General features: G+C 42.4%; 1 protein-coding gene across 2 annotated transcripts in view; it reads left to right on the top strand.

The window, feature by feature from the left end:
• Positions 1 to 11,589, top strand: part of LOC126443025 (ankyrin-3-like) — a 49,508-nt gene extending 37,919 nt beyond the window's left edge. For both annotated transcript variants that reach the window (XM_050090871.1, XM_050090872.1), the window contains exons 3-4: positions 4,722 to 4,880; positions 11,018 to 11,589. In XM_050090871.1, coding sequence (XP_049946828.1) covers positions 4,722 to 4,880; positions 11,018 to 11,498 — 640 coding nt within the window. In that variant the 3' untranslated portion in view covers positions 11,499 to 11,589. The remainder of the gene's footprint in view (positions 1 to 4,721; positions 4,881 to 11,017) is intronic.
• The last annotated feature ends 7,139 nt before the right edge of the window (positions 11,590 to 18,728 follow it).

Raw genomic sequence — 18,728 nt, forward strand, 5'->3', positions numbered from 1 at the left:
ATCTGGAGAATTTTTGCCTGGCATCAGCACTTTATTGCTGTCTCCTTTGAACTACAAAAGACTTATAACACCACATGGTGACACCACAAGGTGACACCACATCCTCAGTACCTTACATGGATGGAGTCTCTGGAGCCCACTTCCAGTTTTTTGCTCAGAACTTCTGGTCACTCCATACTTTCTGGATTCAATGTATTGAGTATCCCTCTCTTTGTAGTGACCATCAGTGGTCTTGCTGAAGCTCTAGGGTCTTCAGTGACACACTTCTTGTGCTGACAATTTTTGCTTTAATTATTGCTCCTCTGTATGGGTCTTGCCGAATGCTGACTGCAGCGCCATTCGACAGGCGTAGTCGTGAGTCCTCACCTATGGCGCTCAGTTTTCTGCTGGCGAGACTTACGTAATGCACTTCTGTCACTGTTCATCCGTGACCAGACCTTGATGACTGATTACTCAATGTGGTGGAGATGTATTGTGCTGGTCTTTGATGCTGGGTTGACACGCCTTCCCCCATCGTTACCAACTTAGGGAAAGGTGCCGGCTACAATGTAGTAATACACTACGCTGCATCAGTAACACCATCTGGTGTGCAGACTGCTCTGTCCTTCTGTGGATGTACAAAACCCTCATCGTGCCCCATCTTCGTTATGGGAGTCCAACATATGGTTCAGCATCTCTCTCAGCACTGTAGCCACAGGACCGTCACAGGACACAACTGTGGCGGCCAGCCTCCCACAGGAGCCTTTCGAATTAGCCCCGTGAGCAGCCTACTCGTGGAGGCAGGGGTCCCTCCACTTACAGATTAGTCACCAATAATAGCTTCTCAGTTATGTTATAAATGTTCACAGCTCCCATAAGCATACAAACTATTTCATAGTAGGGCTATCCATATCCCACAACAGAGACCCAGAATCACAATTGCAATTCGTGTAGTGTCTCTCTTCTCAACTCCTACTTCCCCCACTGTCACCTCCCATCAGGGAGCAATACTGCAAGCTCCCGTGGCATGTACCCTGATCTTGGGTCGGTCTCAATTTATCCTTTAAACCAAAAGATTCAGTTGAGCCCGTGGTTTTTGACCTCCTGTTCCTGGCAGTTTTCAATGGATTTCTGGGTTTGGAAATTGCATATGCTGACGGCTCAGTGGTCGATGGATGAACTGATTTTGCACACACATTCAGGGTGCAGTGAACTATGCTCCTTGTTAAATGGATGCGGTGACTTCACTCCGAACTGATGACCGTCAAACGAGCCCTTAGTCATCCTTGTACTTGCACCTACAAGATGTTTCTGATCTGCAGTCACTCCCTGAGCAGCTTTCAGGCTATATATCCAAACTATCCTCATCACCCATCATTCACGACTATCCAGGATCTTTTTTCTGGCCTCCATCAAGCAGGACAGTCGGTCATCATTGGACTTGTGGTCATGTGGAGATCTCTGAGAATGAACAAGCTGACTTGTTTTCAAAGTCGGCTACCAGGATGACGATTTTGGAAATCCAGGCATCATAAGTGCAACTTTGGTCGACTCTGCACCATCAACTGTTGGAGGCATGGAACTCTGAATGGTTCACTCTGGACTCCCCAAACAAACTGAGGGCAACGAAGGAGACTGCGATCACATAGCAGTGTTCCTTTGCACTTCTCACAGGAAAACCATCGTCCTTTGTTGGCTACACATTGGCAGCACTTGGCTGAGCCGTGTCTACAATCTCCAACGTGAGAACTCATCTTACTGTTGTAACCACATGGCAGTGGCCCTTGTCCTAATGGACTGCCCAAATTTGGCTGTTTTGCGGCAATATCTTAAAACCTGACATTCTACCCCTGGTGTTAGTGATGATGCCAAAGTGGCTGACTTGATTTCTACTCATCTCTGTAAGGTGGACACTTCGATCTCATTGACTGCTTGTGATGGTGAAGGGACACCCCACATCAGCTCTGGTCCAAAGGATCCATGGTGACCCTTGCTCAGTGGTTCAGCCACACTCCAACCCTTCCTACCTTTTTATGCTCTATTTCCGTTTTATATTTGCTGTTTCTGATGTTTTTATTCGTTAAAATGTAATCATTATGTCTGAGCTGCTCATTTTCTTGGGGCAGTGGAGGGTGAGATAGTGCTGGTCGGATGCAGAGGGTGTGTCTCACTGTGCATACTGTGCCCCAACCTCAGACTGCATTCTGGGCCACGTGACTCTCCCACATGACTCCCTCTCTTTCCTCTCCTACTTCTCCTTGCTTTTGTATCTAAGTTACAATTAAGCTCCCTAGATTTACCTTTTGTATCCTTCCTCTGGGGATTAGATGAACAGGTTTATGACCTCAGAGTTTGGTCCCTTTTACTCCGAAAAGCAAACCGACCAATGCATAGTTACTTACAGTGATAAGCTGTGTTCATTGAATGTGTAAAACTAATGATTATTTACGTTTTGGGATCAAGTGTTTCAATGAAGGGCAGACTGACTTTGTACACAGCATAAACCATATTTGCCATGAACGCAAAATGTGCAGCAAAGGGCACAGTCGGACAAGTTGCATCCAGGGCTGCTGAGTGCTTGTCCTTCATTCTGCACACTGCACTGGTCGCTGTAAACCTCTCCACAGAGAGTAGAATTTGAAACTGTGTGCTGTCTCTGCTCCCTTTGATAGTGAGGTACATGTACATAACACCTGTCCTGCTGCATAAATGAAAGATGAAGATGGGGAGCAAGTTTGTCACTCATTACCAGCACCAGGGGCCCTGTAGTATGCACTAGTACAGTTCAAGGAGGGCAACAGCATACTTAAAATTTTTCATTTCTGATGTTGCTCTGTTCCAAACATTGATGTGTGGAAACATTAAGTGTTGTAAAGTAGACAGAGTAATCACTGCACCAACATCTGGACTACAGCTTTGTGCACTGCAAATTTCTCTTTCACTTTCTTGGTAGGTGTATGTGATGTGCCCATAAATACCGTAACGAAATTGGTTTAGACTCCCTTGCCAGTACCAGGGTAATTATGTATTTTTTAAAATACAGATTAGGTAGGAGTAGCTGTAGGAGTGGGGTATTTTTCTCAGTCGGGGCATGTATTGTAGACATAGAGTAAACCATGTGACATAACCACGTATGCAGCAGGCTGTAACTGCTTACTCTTCACACAACCTGTGACCAATTCACAAGACCATAAACCAGTCCTCACAACAGATCCAGGCACTCTCCCATGACGCTGGGTGTGTTGATCAATTTTATTTCTGTTAAGTCATGCCTCAGAAAATGTGCTGCAAACATCGTTCTGTAACACATATCACATATAGAGAAGGGGAGAGGGGGGGGGGGGGCGTTTTAGGTGGTCAAAACGCTATGCTTGCTTTTCACAGAAGCAAAGGTCAAATCTGTGCCCACTCTTTTTTGTTGAAGTTTTTCTTGGCATTTTCAAAGGCCACAAAGTGGATACTGTGGTGTTTCTATGTGCTAGGACACAGCTGATGACAAATGAAAGAAAACAGCCCTTGGTCACTATTTTTAACGAATTAACCAGGTTTCAACACTGCTAGGAGTGCCTTCCTCAGAATTTAAATCAAAGAATGGTCTATAACATGGTCACAGAATTATGACTAAAAACATATGATACAGAGTATAAGTACAGAATCATTGTGAAAGAGTGGCAGTACTTATATCTCATTTATAAAATAATAAATATGCCAAAAGGGCATTAGTCACAAAGATGTTTAAGATAAAAAATTTCAATGGCGAGCCACTAAAGGCTGCTCATTACTTACGCGGTTACAGGTTGCAAACGGCCTGAAGGTGCCCGCGTTAACAAATGCGGCCAGGTGAACATGGCACTGCAACGAGTGCGCCATGTAGTAGCCGTAGATACAATTAGGTGACTTTACATTGAAATATAGGCAGGAATGATTATAAATGAACAGTATTTGGTACGTAATGGAAAGCAATGTTTGTTTGATAGTAGCATACAACATAACATTTTGTCTACATCGAAGCTTGTAACAGTAAAATAAAACATGAAAACATGATGATGAAAATGTAGATACAACTGAATGACAACTTGTAGAAAGCAGTATTGACGTGAAATACAGCCAAGAAACATCTGATAATTAGAAAACATAGGACTACCTTAGAAGGAAAAGAACATTTCGGCAACCTGGACAAGAAGACCAGATGTCAGATATCGAGTAGCGGCTTTGTACCATTGAAAAAATTATGTTACATAGCTGTAGCTGTTCGTTAAGGATGAGGGTATCCTTTCGAAGAAAATGTGACTAATGCCCTTTTGGCATATTTATTATTTTATAAATGACATATAAGTCCTGCCAGTCTTTCACGATGATTCTGTAGTTATACTCTGTATCATATGTTTCTAGTCATAATTCTGTGACCATGTTATAGACCATTCTTTGATTTAAATTCTGAGGAAGGCACTCCTAGCAGTGTTGAAACCCGGTTAATTCGTTAAAAATAGTGACCGAGGGCTGTTTTCTTTCAATTCTAACTATTCACGGTCTCTGAATGTGCAGCCATGTACAAAATTTTGCACAGCTGATGTATATACATTCAATTTGTGCTTCATTTAAAGAAGCTGTTGTCTGGTATGCTGATCTGCTACAGAGAACTTGGGAGAAGCGGTGTGTTAACTGATTTGCACAGTGGTAAGTCATTCATCGTACTGGAACTGCTATTGTCACAGGCAGTGTGTGTTCTTCTATCTTTCCAGACAGTCCCTCAGCAGCAACTCGTGCACCAAGCAGTCCCCTGGCCCTCACGTGAACACGCTCGCCCACAGCGACCACGGCCAGACACCTGCCACTGCTGCGCCGCCCGCGGCTGCCCCCGACATTCCTCCACTCGATGCCGCCACTGTCTCTCGTATGCGGTAAGTTTTATCACTAAGCATGGACAAGTTTTGCACTCTTAGTACCATTTATAGGTCAGTCAACCACATGTTGTAGAAAGAGATGCGAATTTTGCTTTATTGTATTTCGATAAATCAGAACTGAAGTTGTCACAAAGAGTTATGCCTTTCGCATGTTTTGGGGATCATCCTCGTCCAGCTTCTATTGCCAGGAAAGGGTCCCTCAGGACACTCCCCTCCACGGTTTCTGCTGGTCTCCAACTGGATATCAGCCAGTGGCTGTAGGAGAGGCAGGCTGCTGGTCGTATGGATTCATGGTCTTCTTCAGTCCCTGCAGCTAACGCAGGGAAGTCATCCAAACCCACTAAGGAGAAAAAAGATAAAAAGAGGCCTTCAAAAAGATGGAGGACATTCCAGTGTTCCCACACCACAGGATCCCACATGCTCTGCTTATATGGCCCCAGCAGTGATCCTGACAGCCCCTGGGGCTCCAGAACGCACCACATAACATTTCTTAGATCCCACGTGTGTTGACAACACCAACACTCAACCGGTGGCTGCAGGTGACCCTGTGACATACCCTGTTTCCTTGTTCCCTTCAAATCCTCCCATTATACTGACACCATGATTCTACAGTGGAATTGTAGCAGTTTTTCCCACCACCTGACCCCTGCCCTTCATGGGTAATTGGGGATATTTTAAGAATTGTGCCGATGATGATAGGGTATCAGGTGGAATTTGCACATGTGTTTGAACCTTATGTATAGCGAACTTGTGCCTCTGGATAAAATGTTGAAGGCTGTAGCTGTTCGGGCAATTGCATTTCAGGATTATACCATCTGTAACATTTATCATCCTCCCAACGGTGGAGTGCCTCAGGATGTAGTATATTTCATAATCTTTGGCAACTCAATGTCTATAACCCTTTGTGGGGTGGTACCACAATCAGTGGCCGTGGTAAAGACATCGATAACTTCCTGGCAGATCTCAACTTCCGTCTCTCGAATACTAGTGCCTCCGCACACTTCAGTGCAGTACATGGAACTTTACTTAGCCATTGAACTTTGTTTACAAGCCTGATCTCCTATCCACCCACTGGAGGTTCCACAATGACCATTGTCGTAGTGACCACTTCCCAGTCTTCTTTTTCTCTCCCTCAGCGACACTCACGTGGGCACCCACCTAGGTTGGCTCTCCACGGTGCCTACTGAGATGTTTTCGCCTCCACTGTAATTCTGAGCTTCCCACTACGTGGAGGCATTGCCGTGGCTGTCCAGAATACAGCAGCACCCAATCTGTTGGCAGACGATGTGGAAATCCCTTATTCTTCGGGATACCCCTCCCCCCTCTCCCCCACTTGGAAGACTATATTTTGGTGGGCCTCAGAAATCACAAGACTATCAGTGATTTCTCCAATGCCATAAGCAGCATCTGTCGATAGAGCACCGCAACTGGACCTTCGGTCGACTTGACGGCACCAATTGTTGGATTTCTGGAACTCGGGATAGTTCGCCCTCGACTGCCCAAACAGAGGGCAGTAAAGGAGACCACGACTACATGCAGTGTTCCCTCCATGCTTCTCGTAGGGAATCCTCTGTCCGTGGCAGCTATGCGTCATTCGCACTCATTTGAAGCACCGCAACATTTTCTGATGTGAGAAACCCCCATACTGCTGACGAGTTGCCCAGCTGATGGTGGCCCACGTCCAGCTAGACTACCCAATTTTGGCTGCAGTGTAGCAATATCTTAAACTTGCAGACATTCTACCTCTGATGCTAGCGGACAGGTTTTGCGTTCCACCTGCAGAGGTGGTTTCTACTCGTCAGTGTGAGGTGGGGCACTTGCCCTTACTGACCGACTGAGGGATTGTAGGGATGGCCCTCACTTGGTGTGGCCTACGAATCCCATAGCACTCCTTTCTTGTTTGTCTAGCCTGGCCCCTACACGTCCCACCTTTTTAATCTCCTTGCTCTTTCATGTTTGCCGTTTTTAATGTTTCATGTTTCCTAAGCCTTTATCTTGTCTGTGTTGCTCGTTTTTTGGGGGTAATGGATGGTGAGGTGGTGATTGTGGCATTCATGACTGTAATTACTTTCATTGTTTAATATTTATTAGTGGTATAAGGATGCAAAGTAGAACCCGTATGAGCAGAAACACTGTTTGTGAGAAAACCATTAAAGCTACATGAAAATGAAGAGCAGCATAGAAAATATGTTGAAATTTACATCCAAATTGATGTCTATATGTCTTGTGACATAGATGTGGTTGAAGTTATGCAGCCATCCAGTGCTTCCCTTGAAATCACTGTAATATATGTTGCGCAGAATTTGATGTGCATAACATACTAGGTCATTATCATGCACATCCCGTAAATGGTATTGAGCATCCTTGAAATGTGCAAATGCCAGTTTTTGTAAGAACTGCACCATGTCCTCCCTTGAATATCTGTAGTTTTTCTTGTGCACTAGACTGTCATATTGCTATGGATTTATTTGAAATCTGTTCATAATTGTTGTTTTACTATGCTGTGGATGATCCTCTATGTATTTAATTATGTTTAGTATCTGCTGCTTGGACAACAATTGTCTTTTACTACGTTTCACTGCAGATGGGATTTGTGGTTCACCGTCCGACAAGTACCACGACCTACATAGCCCAACACGTTTTTCACTATCACTTTCACTTGTTAAGCATGTATCGTCATTACACTCGTCATGTGCATTATCTGCACAGTCGAGCATATACGACTCCACACATTCCACTGACTCATCTTGCAGAAATGCTAATATTTCATCTGTCACTTCTTTCTCACCCTGGAAAATTCCTTGGGTTCCCTGCTAACAAGATGTCAACTTTGACAACTGTTGTTGTAGACATAATGCAAGGTCTGCTTTCTTTATTGTTGTCATTTCTGTGCATAAACACCACTAGCACTGCGGCACTGTTGTGAGTTACTCATTGACTAAGGTGTTCAATTAGCTCTGTAGTCTCGTGGTGTGCTCACCAATCGATACCTCCAGTCCCGCCCCTGTTCCCATTGTCGTTGCATCTTAGGACTATATGTGGGGTGTCAAATGCCGTAAACACCATTGGTCTTTTGTAACCTCACACTCAATGGATTCCTCGTCAGACATACTCACACATGTGATTGTTCATCGCCCTCTCCATAACTCATTGACAGTACTTGCTGAAATCTGTGAGGGGAATGTCAATCACCAGACTGCCTGGTTCTCTGTGTCCTGCCACCATTCCTCTGGTTGTAGAGGAAACACGTCTGCCGTTCACACCTCCGCAGGTTGGTGGCTCTGCCTGTTGCCAATAACTACACATACATGAAACTGAAACTGAACATCTCTCAGCCTTAAACACGTGTCTGCTTCAACAACAGATTTGAACTACTGAGTTCACCCCCATTCTCTTAACAGCCAATTACACGAAAACAGAGAAGCGCCACCACGAATTATCCCATCATATCAGATTGTAGACTTGCAGTAACTCAGCTTTCCAGAACATGTGTTGGACTTGGGCTAGGGAGGGAGTTCTTGCATGGAAGCAATAATGATACAACCAGGTGTTAATTACAGTGCAGGTCGAAGAAAATGCATAATAATAATAATGAGAGGATGTGGGACAAACAGGGTCTTAAAACATCACTGATGCAACCAGATTTGCATCTCATTATGATAACAGCAGATACGGTGAATGGCATGAGCCACCTCATTTGCTCCTTACCAGGCAGTTTCCACAGTTCAGGGTTTGACCTACACTAGTAGAATCAGTACACATGACTTTCATCTCTCCATGCTGTGCAGGTTTTTAAATGAAGTATTACCATTCCTAGCATTCCATAGCAGTCTGTGGGTTCGTGTGAACCCGTACACACTCCAAACTAGTCAAAGGTCCACCACCTCCACCATAGCTGCTCCTAGGAAAGCACTTTGGGTGTCAAACCCACTTCCAGTGGCCACTGTAAAGTCGTTCAGAATTCACGTAACCTCTCTCGCTATTGATATAAAAGATCAAGCACCGTTTCACGTAATTGTCAGAACACCACGGCCCATTTAGAATATATAAACTATGTTAGTCCAAACAACTTACGGGAATTCAGCCAGGTAATATTTTCAGCGACCACCGATTATTGCCTTGAAAATGGCGGGGTGTACTCCTGCTGTAATATCGGTGGTCACTGAACATATTAACCGGTTCATAAATGCTTCAAATGGCTCTGAGCACTATGGGACTTAACTTCTGAGGTCATCAGTCCCCTAGAACTTAGAACTACTTAAACCTAACTAACCTAAGGGCATCACACACATCCATACCCGAGGCAGGATTCGAATCTGCGAATATAGCGGTCGCGCGGTTCCAGACTATAGCCCCTAGAACCACTCCGCCACTCCGGTCGGCATATTAACTGGCTGAATTCCCGTAAGTTGTTTGAAAACTGTATATGCCAGGAGAAACTCGGGTTTCACATATGTTAGGCCATCATAATAATCACAGTGTCCTTGGTCTCAGGTTAGAACCCAACCGTTGCTTAAATTCTGAATAAAAATCAGTAGCAATGGTGGGCAAACACTTGTGGCGTAAGAAGTCATGCTTGTTTTCCCAATAGCCATGTCAAAGAGCGAAAAGGAGCGAGCGGAAGTTCGCTACTCTCTTGCCTGTGGGGTGGTAAACTGCCCATAAAGGCAGAACAACCAGCAGTGGTCAATGGTTCGAGGATGGGGAAGATAGTGGGAACCACTGAATTAGACATGTAAAGCACGAGGGTGTGCTGAAAAGCAATGCCTCTCGGTTTGTGGCTTTTTTTTTTTTAATATCGGTTGAAAACTTAAATGTCACACATGTTACTTGGACAACTTTCTCATTTTGCTGACGCATGTTGCAAAACTTTGGCACTAGTGGGCTCTGAATTGTAGCGTGTAAAAGGGCGGTGTGTAACTTAAATATGTTGGTGTGTGAGAAACAACTTGTTGTGACCAAATTTCCAAATGCACAAAACGTGTCTCCAATTGAAATCTAAAGAAGAATGAAAGCCGTGTACATTCTGATTTTATATGCATCAGTAATGTGCGACATTGGGTTATTAGTACTCTTAATGAAGGTAACAGTGTGCCAACCTCAATGTGTGTGCCAAAGATTGGAGTGGACGATTGCATATGGAAACCGACGAGACTCGTCTGAATTGAGTTGATGAACTCGCCAGAGAAAATCTGCAGATAACACAGACACAGGTGTCGGGTACGTGAGGGGGATCACGAGAGCGTGTACAGGGCCATCACTGCAGAACTGCGGTACAGGGAAACTCTGTGTGTGGTGGCTGGCTTGACTGCTCAGTCCTCGCATGAAGCGGAGCAGATTGGGCACCTGTCAACGATTCATTTCGCGTTTTGAGCATGAAAATAATGGTTTGCTTAACAACATTGTGACAAGTGATAAAAGTTGGTTCAATGAATGTGTGCAGGTATGAAGACAACCTAACGAATCCATGGGCCCTGAACGTCAGCAGGGGACCGTTTGAGCTGGTGGAGGCTCTTTAATTGTGTGGGGCATGAGCAGCTGGAGTGATGTGGGACCCCCAACATGTCTAGATACGACTCTGACAGGTGACATCTCCATAAGCATCCTGTCTGATCACCTGCATCCATTCATGTGCATTGAGCATTCTGACGAACTTGGGCAATTCCAGCAGGACAATGCGACACCCCACACGTCCAGAATTGCTGCACAGTGGCTCCAGGCACATTCTTTAGAGTTTAAACACATCCATTGCCCACCAAACTCCCCAGATATGAATATTAATGAGCATATCTGGGATGCCTTGCCACATTCCATTCATAAGAGATCTCCAGCCCCTCATACTATTACGGATTTATGGACAGCCCTGCAGGTTTGACGGTGCCAGTTCCCTCCAGCACTACTTCAGACATTTGACAAGTCCTCGCGGCACTGCTGCGTGTCGCGGGGGCCCTACACGGTATTAGGCAGGTGTTCCAGTTTCTTTTGCTCTTCAGTGTATAATGTGAGGGGTGTTTCTAGATTTCTTTGCCATTAGTCAGATGTGTATAAGAACTGCTAACGTTTTTGTTTCTATAATGATTTGCTTCTTTTGTGTTGTATGTTTGTAGTCAATAGTAAGGCTCTTTGTTTTGTAGGAATCTTTCAGCATGGGAGAAACGCAGGAGGCTGACCCTGGCAGCTAAGGAGGGGTCGGTGGCGGAGCTGCGGGCACTGCTGGCGGGAGGAGCGGCCTTGGAGGTGAGGGACGGCAGCGGGAAGACTGCCCTCCACTGGGCAGCGAAGCAGGGACACCTGGAGGCGGTGAGGTGTCTAGTGGGGGGTGGCGCGCAGGTGGGCGCTAGGGACCACAGGCAGCAGACGCCTCTGCACGCGGCTGCAGGGGGCGGGCACACGGCCGTGGTGCAACTGCTGGTGGAGGCCTCGGCGGACCCCGACGCCAGGGACCAGCGGGGCAGCACTCCGCTGCACCTGGCTGCGAGGTGGGGCCACGCAGAGCCGGCGGCTGCGCTGTTGGTGGCAGGGGCCAACAGGCTGGCCAGGGACGATGTGGGGGACACCCCACTGGACGAGGCCCGGCTGTACAGCCACCAGCAGCTCGTGCAGCTGCTGACGTGAAGACCGGACTCCTACCGAGGAACGCGGAGTTGAGCAAAACTTTGCTATGTGACTTTCCATTATTTTGAAAATAAACAGTAGGAAATATCAACTGAAATATCTCTTCATTACCTGTTAACTCAAGTCCTGTGCCTTCGTTTCTCCTAGCACATAAAATGTTGACAACTTAATGAAATGCAGCCGGACGCTGATTTGACAGTTTCCATATTTCAAAAGGTGAGCAGAAAAATGCTTTCAGAGTACACTCAGCGAAATATCAGCGTTCTGTGCAGATTTCTCATAGTTGCGGTTCTGTAAATTGTTTGAACAAATCCTGTACATTATTTGATTTCTCAAAACTACTTGGTTGGACCTTGTATGCTGCTATGTCAAGCAAGTGTGAACTGCACCATGCCCAAACATTACAGCCACCTGTTTAATAGCTCGTTTGTCCATCTTTGGAATGAAATATATCACTCATTCTGCACATCAGGGATCCGTCAGTCGGTAAGTTTACGGAGGTGTGTGGCGTTAGATGTCTACGCACAAGTCGTGTAATTTGCATAAATAACAGGCTGCCAATTTGCGTACCTATAGCGACTCAGATAGGTGGCACAGAGGATTTACTTCAGGCGAATTTGATCGCCAAGACACAAAGTGAGTTAACTGTAATGCTCTTCAAACCTCTGTACCATCGTTCTGACTCTGAGGCGGACAGTTCTACCACTGAAAGATGACATCACCATTAGGGAAGAGCTCGAGCATAAAGGGATGCAGGTGGTTGCAGGCTGTCAGCGTGTCTTCGATTACTACCACAGGTACCGTGCAAGTGCAGGAGAATGTCTCCCATAGCATAATACTGGTCCCACCAGCTGCCGTTCACCTCGATGACAGTATTTGTGGAGATGACCATCGACCTAGTAGCAAAAATGTGATTCACCCAAAGCGCTGACACATTTCCTTCGGTTGAAACTGAATCCCGACGGTCCCTTGTCCGGTGCAATCGTAACTGGTGATGTCGTTCGGTCAACATGTGAACACGTACGGTCGGTCTGCTGCGGAGCTCCGTGTTCGACAGTGTACGACGAACGGTGTGCTCCAAAACACTTGTACATGCGCCAGTATTTTGGTCTTTTGGCAGAGATGCCACAATTCCACATCATCACTGTCTATCCTCTGAACTCTACGTTCTGTGAAGAGACATTGAGATCCGTCCATTTAGCAGCTAGTGTTAGTTTCATTGATCTTCTACCTCTTTCCGTAGATGCTCATGATAGAAGCATGTCAACATTTGACCAGCTTCAGTATTTTTCGAGATACTCGTTCACAGGCTCTGCGTGTTAATAATCTGCTCTTTGTCAAAGTCGCTTACCTGAATGTATTTCGGCGTTTGCAGCCCATATGCTTGCTAGGTGATTCCCCATTTCTATATGATCTGATTACATCCTTTTTTTTTACTGCGTCAGGTGCCCACAGCGTCAAAGCGTGGCATCCGATGTCACGGTGGCCAGTGGTTATAATCTTTTGCCTTTCCAGTGTAAGCTATGTAGCTAGAATATTTCTTCAGTTCAGTGCAGTGCAGTAGCAGTTCATGTGTTTAATTGTAATGCGACATTGGTGGCAATATTCATTCCACATGATGGGCCTATCATCTGGTACTATGTTAGCAGTTAATGTTGAACTAAAGGGAATCGAAGAACCCCATCAAATGATTTCTTTCCCACATGAACACAGCTATACTTCTGATGGTATAAAACTTGTTAACTTGAGGCAGGTAACATCAAACTTGGCTCTCACCTTGCAGGATACTGCAGGAAGTCTTGCTGCTTTCCAGATTTTGCACAATCTTAAGTGCCTTTCCCTCAGCCCAGTGTCACTTAGGCAGAGTGCCTACAGGGGTCGCCACTTGGCAACTCTGGCTCGACAGGTACCATTTCTGACACTGCTCTCACTGCTTAGATGGCTCGAATGAACAATACAGCTGATGGGGCTATGTTAGGAATTTGTGCAAACATTTGAATCACAAAACTATGTACATCACACATGTGCTACTCTGCTTCCAAAAGAATGAAAAGCAACAGTGATCACAATATCTCATAATATTTCTCCAAACTGTAGACATAAAGAACTTTGCAATTTACTAAAATAGTTAATAAATCAATATAATCAAGTCTGTTGTTGATGGTAGATTGCCACTGACTACTGAGTAGCAATTTTGAAATAATGGTAACATAACATACTATGTTTAACAGTAGGAAAATTTAGCTGCTGAATTTTGACATAAAGACCAACTATGGAATTTCTGCTGAAGATATACTTTCCTTTTCACTGTAAAAGACCTGAAGTTACCAAAAGTAGCAATACAGTCATAAATGAAAGACAGCACATTCTACAAGTAAAAGTACTATCCTCATAATATTGTCATCAATACTTTTTGCTATTGAATAACAATTGTCCAATGAATTGAAGTTGCACTTGAAGCGATAGTTGAGAAATCAACTGTGAATGCAACAATATAACAAAACATATTTCACATTGCTGTACACAAAATGGGACCCATTTCAGGTAGACTCAAGTAGGTAAAGTGGCAAGGAATATCATAAAAGTACAAGACATAAAATTCTCTATTTTGGCTCATGGTTAAGTTAAATAATTCTAATTTACAAGTGACTTGCTATTAAGTCAATTAATTGAAATGTAGACGTTTTTATTGATTGAAATTATACAGTTTCCTAATTTTTGTTGAGAGTGGAAGTGGATAGTGTTGTGAGTGGAAGTGGATAGTGTGGTGAGTTTTCTGAATCAATGCAGGTAACCAGTGCTGCATACCCCTGTAGAGTAAGTTCCTTCATATAGTAAGTTATCAACAACAGTTTCAAACTTTGATGAGAAGTTTTCATTTAAAACATATTTCAAAGTTGTTTTGTTGTGTATGAGTCAGATTTAATATGTCCATTGTGGGCTTGGTATGTCATTGGAACAGCATTGAGTACTTAAAGCTTCACCTGATTTGCATTCTCAACCCTGAAAGAAACCAACAGACCAGGCCACCAATATAAATGTGTCATACTTTGACCTAATCATTGAATACCTCAAAAAGAAAGACTTTCTCCAGGTCAGCCATCTAGGATTTTGAAAATGTCAAACCTGTGCAATCCAGCTCTCACTTTTTCTTACATGACACTGGAAATCCTTTAGTCAAGGGAATCAAGTAGCTGCTGTGCTTAATAAATTCGAAAATGACAAGACGTTCCCACAGTGACTTTTATTAACAAAAGTACGATCATAAGAGATTTAAAGTGAGACTGATGTTTCCGTGGTAGGAAAGAACCATCTTACCTCGAATGCCGAGTCACTGGCAGAAGTAGCAGTAACCTCAGGGGTACTCCATAGAAGTGTGTTTGACCCTTCGTTTTCATATTGTATATTAATGACTTGATAGACAGTATCGGTAATAATATCAGAGTTTTTCTAGATGAGACACTTCTCTGTAATGAGGTGCTATATGATAAAAAAAAATTTAAAAGTGATGCAAAGGTTGGTATTCGGTTTAAATGTTCATAATTATAAGACTGTGCACTTCACAAAATTCCAAAACATACTACCCTACGATTTCTATTTCAGTGAGTCAAAACTGGAATCAATTCATACCTAAGTGTAACTGTTTATGGGAATATGATATGGATTAAGTATGATCATATAGTCTCAGTGGCAGTTAAAGTAGGTGGTAGATTCGTGTACATTGGCAGGATACCAGGGAAAAAACTTATGAAAGAATTATTTTGTATTTTTTCAAATATTGTTCCAGTGTGTTACACCCATACCATACAGAACTAAGAGTAGATATTAAAGGTACTGATAGAATCACAGCACAAATGATCAAACATTTGCTTGACCCATAAGAGAACTTCAAAAAATGCTGAAAAAGCTCATCTGGAAATGCTTGAATATAGACAATTGTCCTGTGAAAATACAATTATCCTTCCCAGTACTGAGGGAACTTTGTGCCGACCTTTTGAAAATATTGAAATCTAGTCAGTTACATCATATTTTAAAGCTGACAAATTCTTAAATTGTTTCTTAGAGGTATTTAATGAATCATTTCCTCGTAAATATCAGCAAAAGAAAGTAAATGGTAAACTCTAATGGATTACAACAGGAATAAAAATTTCTAGTCCCAGAGAGAGAGAGCTCCACAATGAGTTAAAATCAAACATAAATCCGGATTTTGTTGCTTATGTCAAACAGTATAAAACTGTATGTAGGAAAGTTGTAGTGGCAGCTAAAAAAATGGCAAATAATAAATTCATACAAGAACACAGAAATAAAACAAAAGCAGTGTGGTAAGTTGTTCAGTCTGAATTAGGAGCCAAAGTAAGAATTCATGAGATTTTGAAAATTATATATGAAAATGAAATTATAGTAAACCCTGTTCAGATGTCAAGTTGTTTCAATGAATTCTTGCTAAATGTAGTAAGATTGGATGTAGATACGACATTCTATCAGGGCATCACAAATTTGGAAAACAGCCAGAACACATTTTTTAAACAATTTGAAAAAATCAGCCAAAGGGATGTGGAAAAGGAAATATTGTCTCTAAAAAACAAAACCTCACATGGGTCGGATGAAAGAACATCTGTAATCAAGTGTGTGTACGATATTATTTCTCAACCACTGTCAATTATTATAAATCAATCTTTTGAACAGGGATGCTTTCCAAATCTTTTGAAATATGCTGAGATCAAACCTCTATTCAAGAAAGGATTTACAGAAAATATGGGGAATTACTGCCCTATCTCTCTCTTGCTGGTCTTTGAAAAGATTGCAGCAAAACAAATTAATAAATTTCTTACTGTAAATGAGATAATTTTTAAAACCCACTTCAGATTCCAACAGGGTAGAAACACTGTGAATGCTATGAATGAGTTTATCAAAAAAAAAAAAAAAAAATGCTCCACATTAGTTAAAGGTACAAAGGTCACAGGAATATTCTGTGATCTAACTAAAGCTTTCGATTCCGTGAACCATGCATTACTCCTCTACAAATTACAGATGTGTGGAATCAAGGACACTGCTTTAAATGGGTTTAGCTCTTACCTGTCGGGTAGGAAACAAAGAGTAATTTTAACTTAAAATGGAACCAATCATTCCTCAGACTGGAAAACAGTTCCCCAAGGAGTCCCACAAGGTTCGATATTGGGTCCCTATCTGTTTCTTTTTTACGTAAATGACCTACCACTTGCTATTGATGTTCATTCAGTTTTATTTGCTGACGATTCATCAGTTCTAATTGAAAATGAGGTATCTGAAAATAGTTCAGAAAGAGCCAACAATACTTTAGAAAAACTCGAATCTTGGTTCTATCAAAATGGACTAAAACTAAATGTAACTAAAACCAAAATGATTGCAATTTGAATCTAAATCAGTAGAAAGGACTGAAATAAAGATAACTTGTAATGATCAGGATATCACAGAAGCAAACCACATGAAGTTCTTAGGCCTAAATCTTTACAAAAATTTAAATTGGAAGGTACACATAGATTACTTAGCTAATAAACTGAGCAACCTACCATTTGTAATGTGTGTTTTGTCAGGTGCCACAAACATGGATACCAGGAACATAGTTATCACTGCTACTTTGAGTCAGTTATTCGTTATGACATAATCTTCTGGGGAAATTCAGCAAATGTCACTAGGCTCCTAGTATTACAAAAGAAAGTAATTAGAAGCGTGTGTTGCGAAGGAATGGGAATACTGTCGACCACTGTTATAAAATTTAAAAATACTGTCTATCCCCTCACTTTACATGTATGAGATGGTGGTGTTCCTATATAAAAATCAAGATAAACTAAACACTTTCCGTTTTGACCACAACTACAGCACTCGCCACAGAGAGAGTTACAAAACACAGCCTTCCGAAATGCCTTCACAAAAGAAGACGAAGGAAATATTCCAGAATTCGAATCGAGAACAGCTGCCAACACGAGTAACGTAGAAGTAAATCACTTAATAAAAGCAAGTCTTCTGGTCCAGACTGTATATCAATTAGGTTGTTTTCAGTGTATGCCGATGCATTAGCTCCATGCTTGACAATCATATACAACCGCTCGCTCGACGAAAGATCTCTACTCAAAGACTGGGAAGTTGCACAGGTCACACCAGTATTCAAGAAAATCCGGATCATTAACGTCGATATGCAGCAGTATTTTGGAACATATACTGTGTTCGAACATTATGAATTACCTTGAAGAAAACGGTCTATTGACATACAGTCAACAAGGATTTGGAAAATATCGTTCTTGTGAAACACAACTAGCTCTTTACTCACACGACGTTTGGTAAAATTCACTTCTATGCATGGTGTTATATGAGGCTGATTTTAATACAATGATTGTGCGTGTATGTTTGACCGCTGTGCAGGTGAGCGGTGTGGGAGTGATAAAAGATTAGAATTAATTTGTTGCGGATGTGAGTGTAGCTCAATTAAGAGCGATATAATTTAAATTGTTAAATATAATATTTAATATGTGATGGTTAGCTTTGGTGATTGGGTTGAGGTTTAAGAAGAGGGTGGTGTGTTTGGGGGAGGACCTTATTGGGTCTGATCTAAATTTGATCACTCTTTCAAGGACGATATTTTTATTTAATTGAAAGGGGAAAAAAATAATTTTTCTCTGTCTTTGTAGGTTCTCTATAGACGAGAAGGGATTTAGTTCTTTTATTAAAAGAAAAATTGTAAATTAAATTTAGAAGGTCTTAGAAAGAAGAGATTGTTATTGATTTATTAAAAGAAAAATTATAAATTAAATTTAGAAGGTCTTACAAAGAAGAGATTGTTATTGAGTACTGAATATATAAATTTTTATACTTACTTCTGGTTAGTCATAGGTGTATGGCACACTAAAGTACTAGGACTGTGCTTAATATGGACGAGTATGAGATGAATTTTATAATATTATATTAAAATTATTTTTGGTCTTCTAATATGCGAGTATGTAGATATCTGTAGAAAAGGGGGGTAGGCTCTGATCAGATAGACTGACGCGATTCTGCCAGTGGAAAAACGCTCTCCAATCAACTGAATTGTTATGAGAGCGAATGGGTTGACTGAAGGTGCACTGATGTAAAATGGTCATTTTGTACCACATAGGAAAACGAATTCTATCTTTATTAGAAGGACAAGGTGTACATGGGAATATTGTCATCATTGGTATGTGTTTAAGTATACAATATTAAATGCACTATCCTCAG

The sequence above is a fragment of the Schistocerca serialis genome, unplaced genomic scaffold (assembly GCF_023864345.2).
Source record: "Schistocerca serialis cubense isolate TAMUIC-IGC-003099 unplaced genomic scaffold, iqSchSeri2.2 HiC_scaffold_1420, whole genome shotgun sequence".
Taxonomy (NCBI): domain Eukaryota; kingdom Metazoa; phylum Arthropoda; class Insecta; order Orthoptera; family Acrididae; genus Schistocerca; species Schistocerca serialis.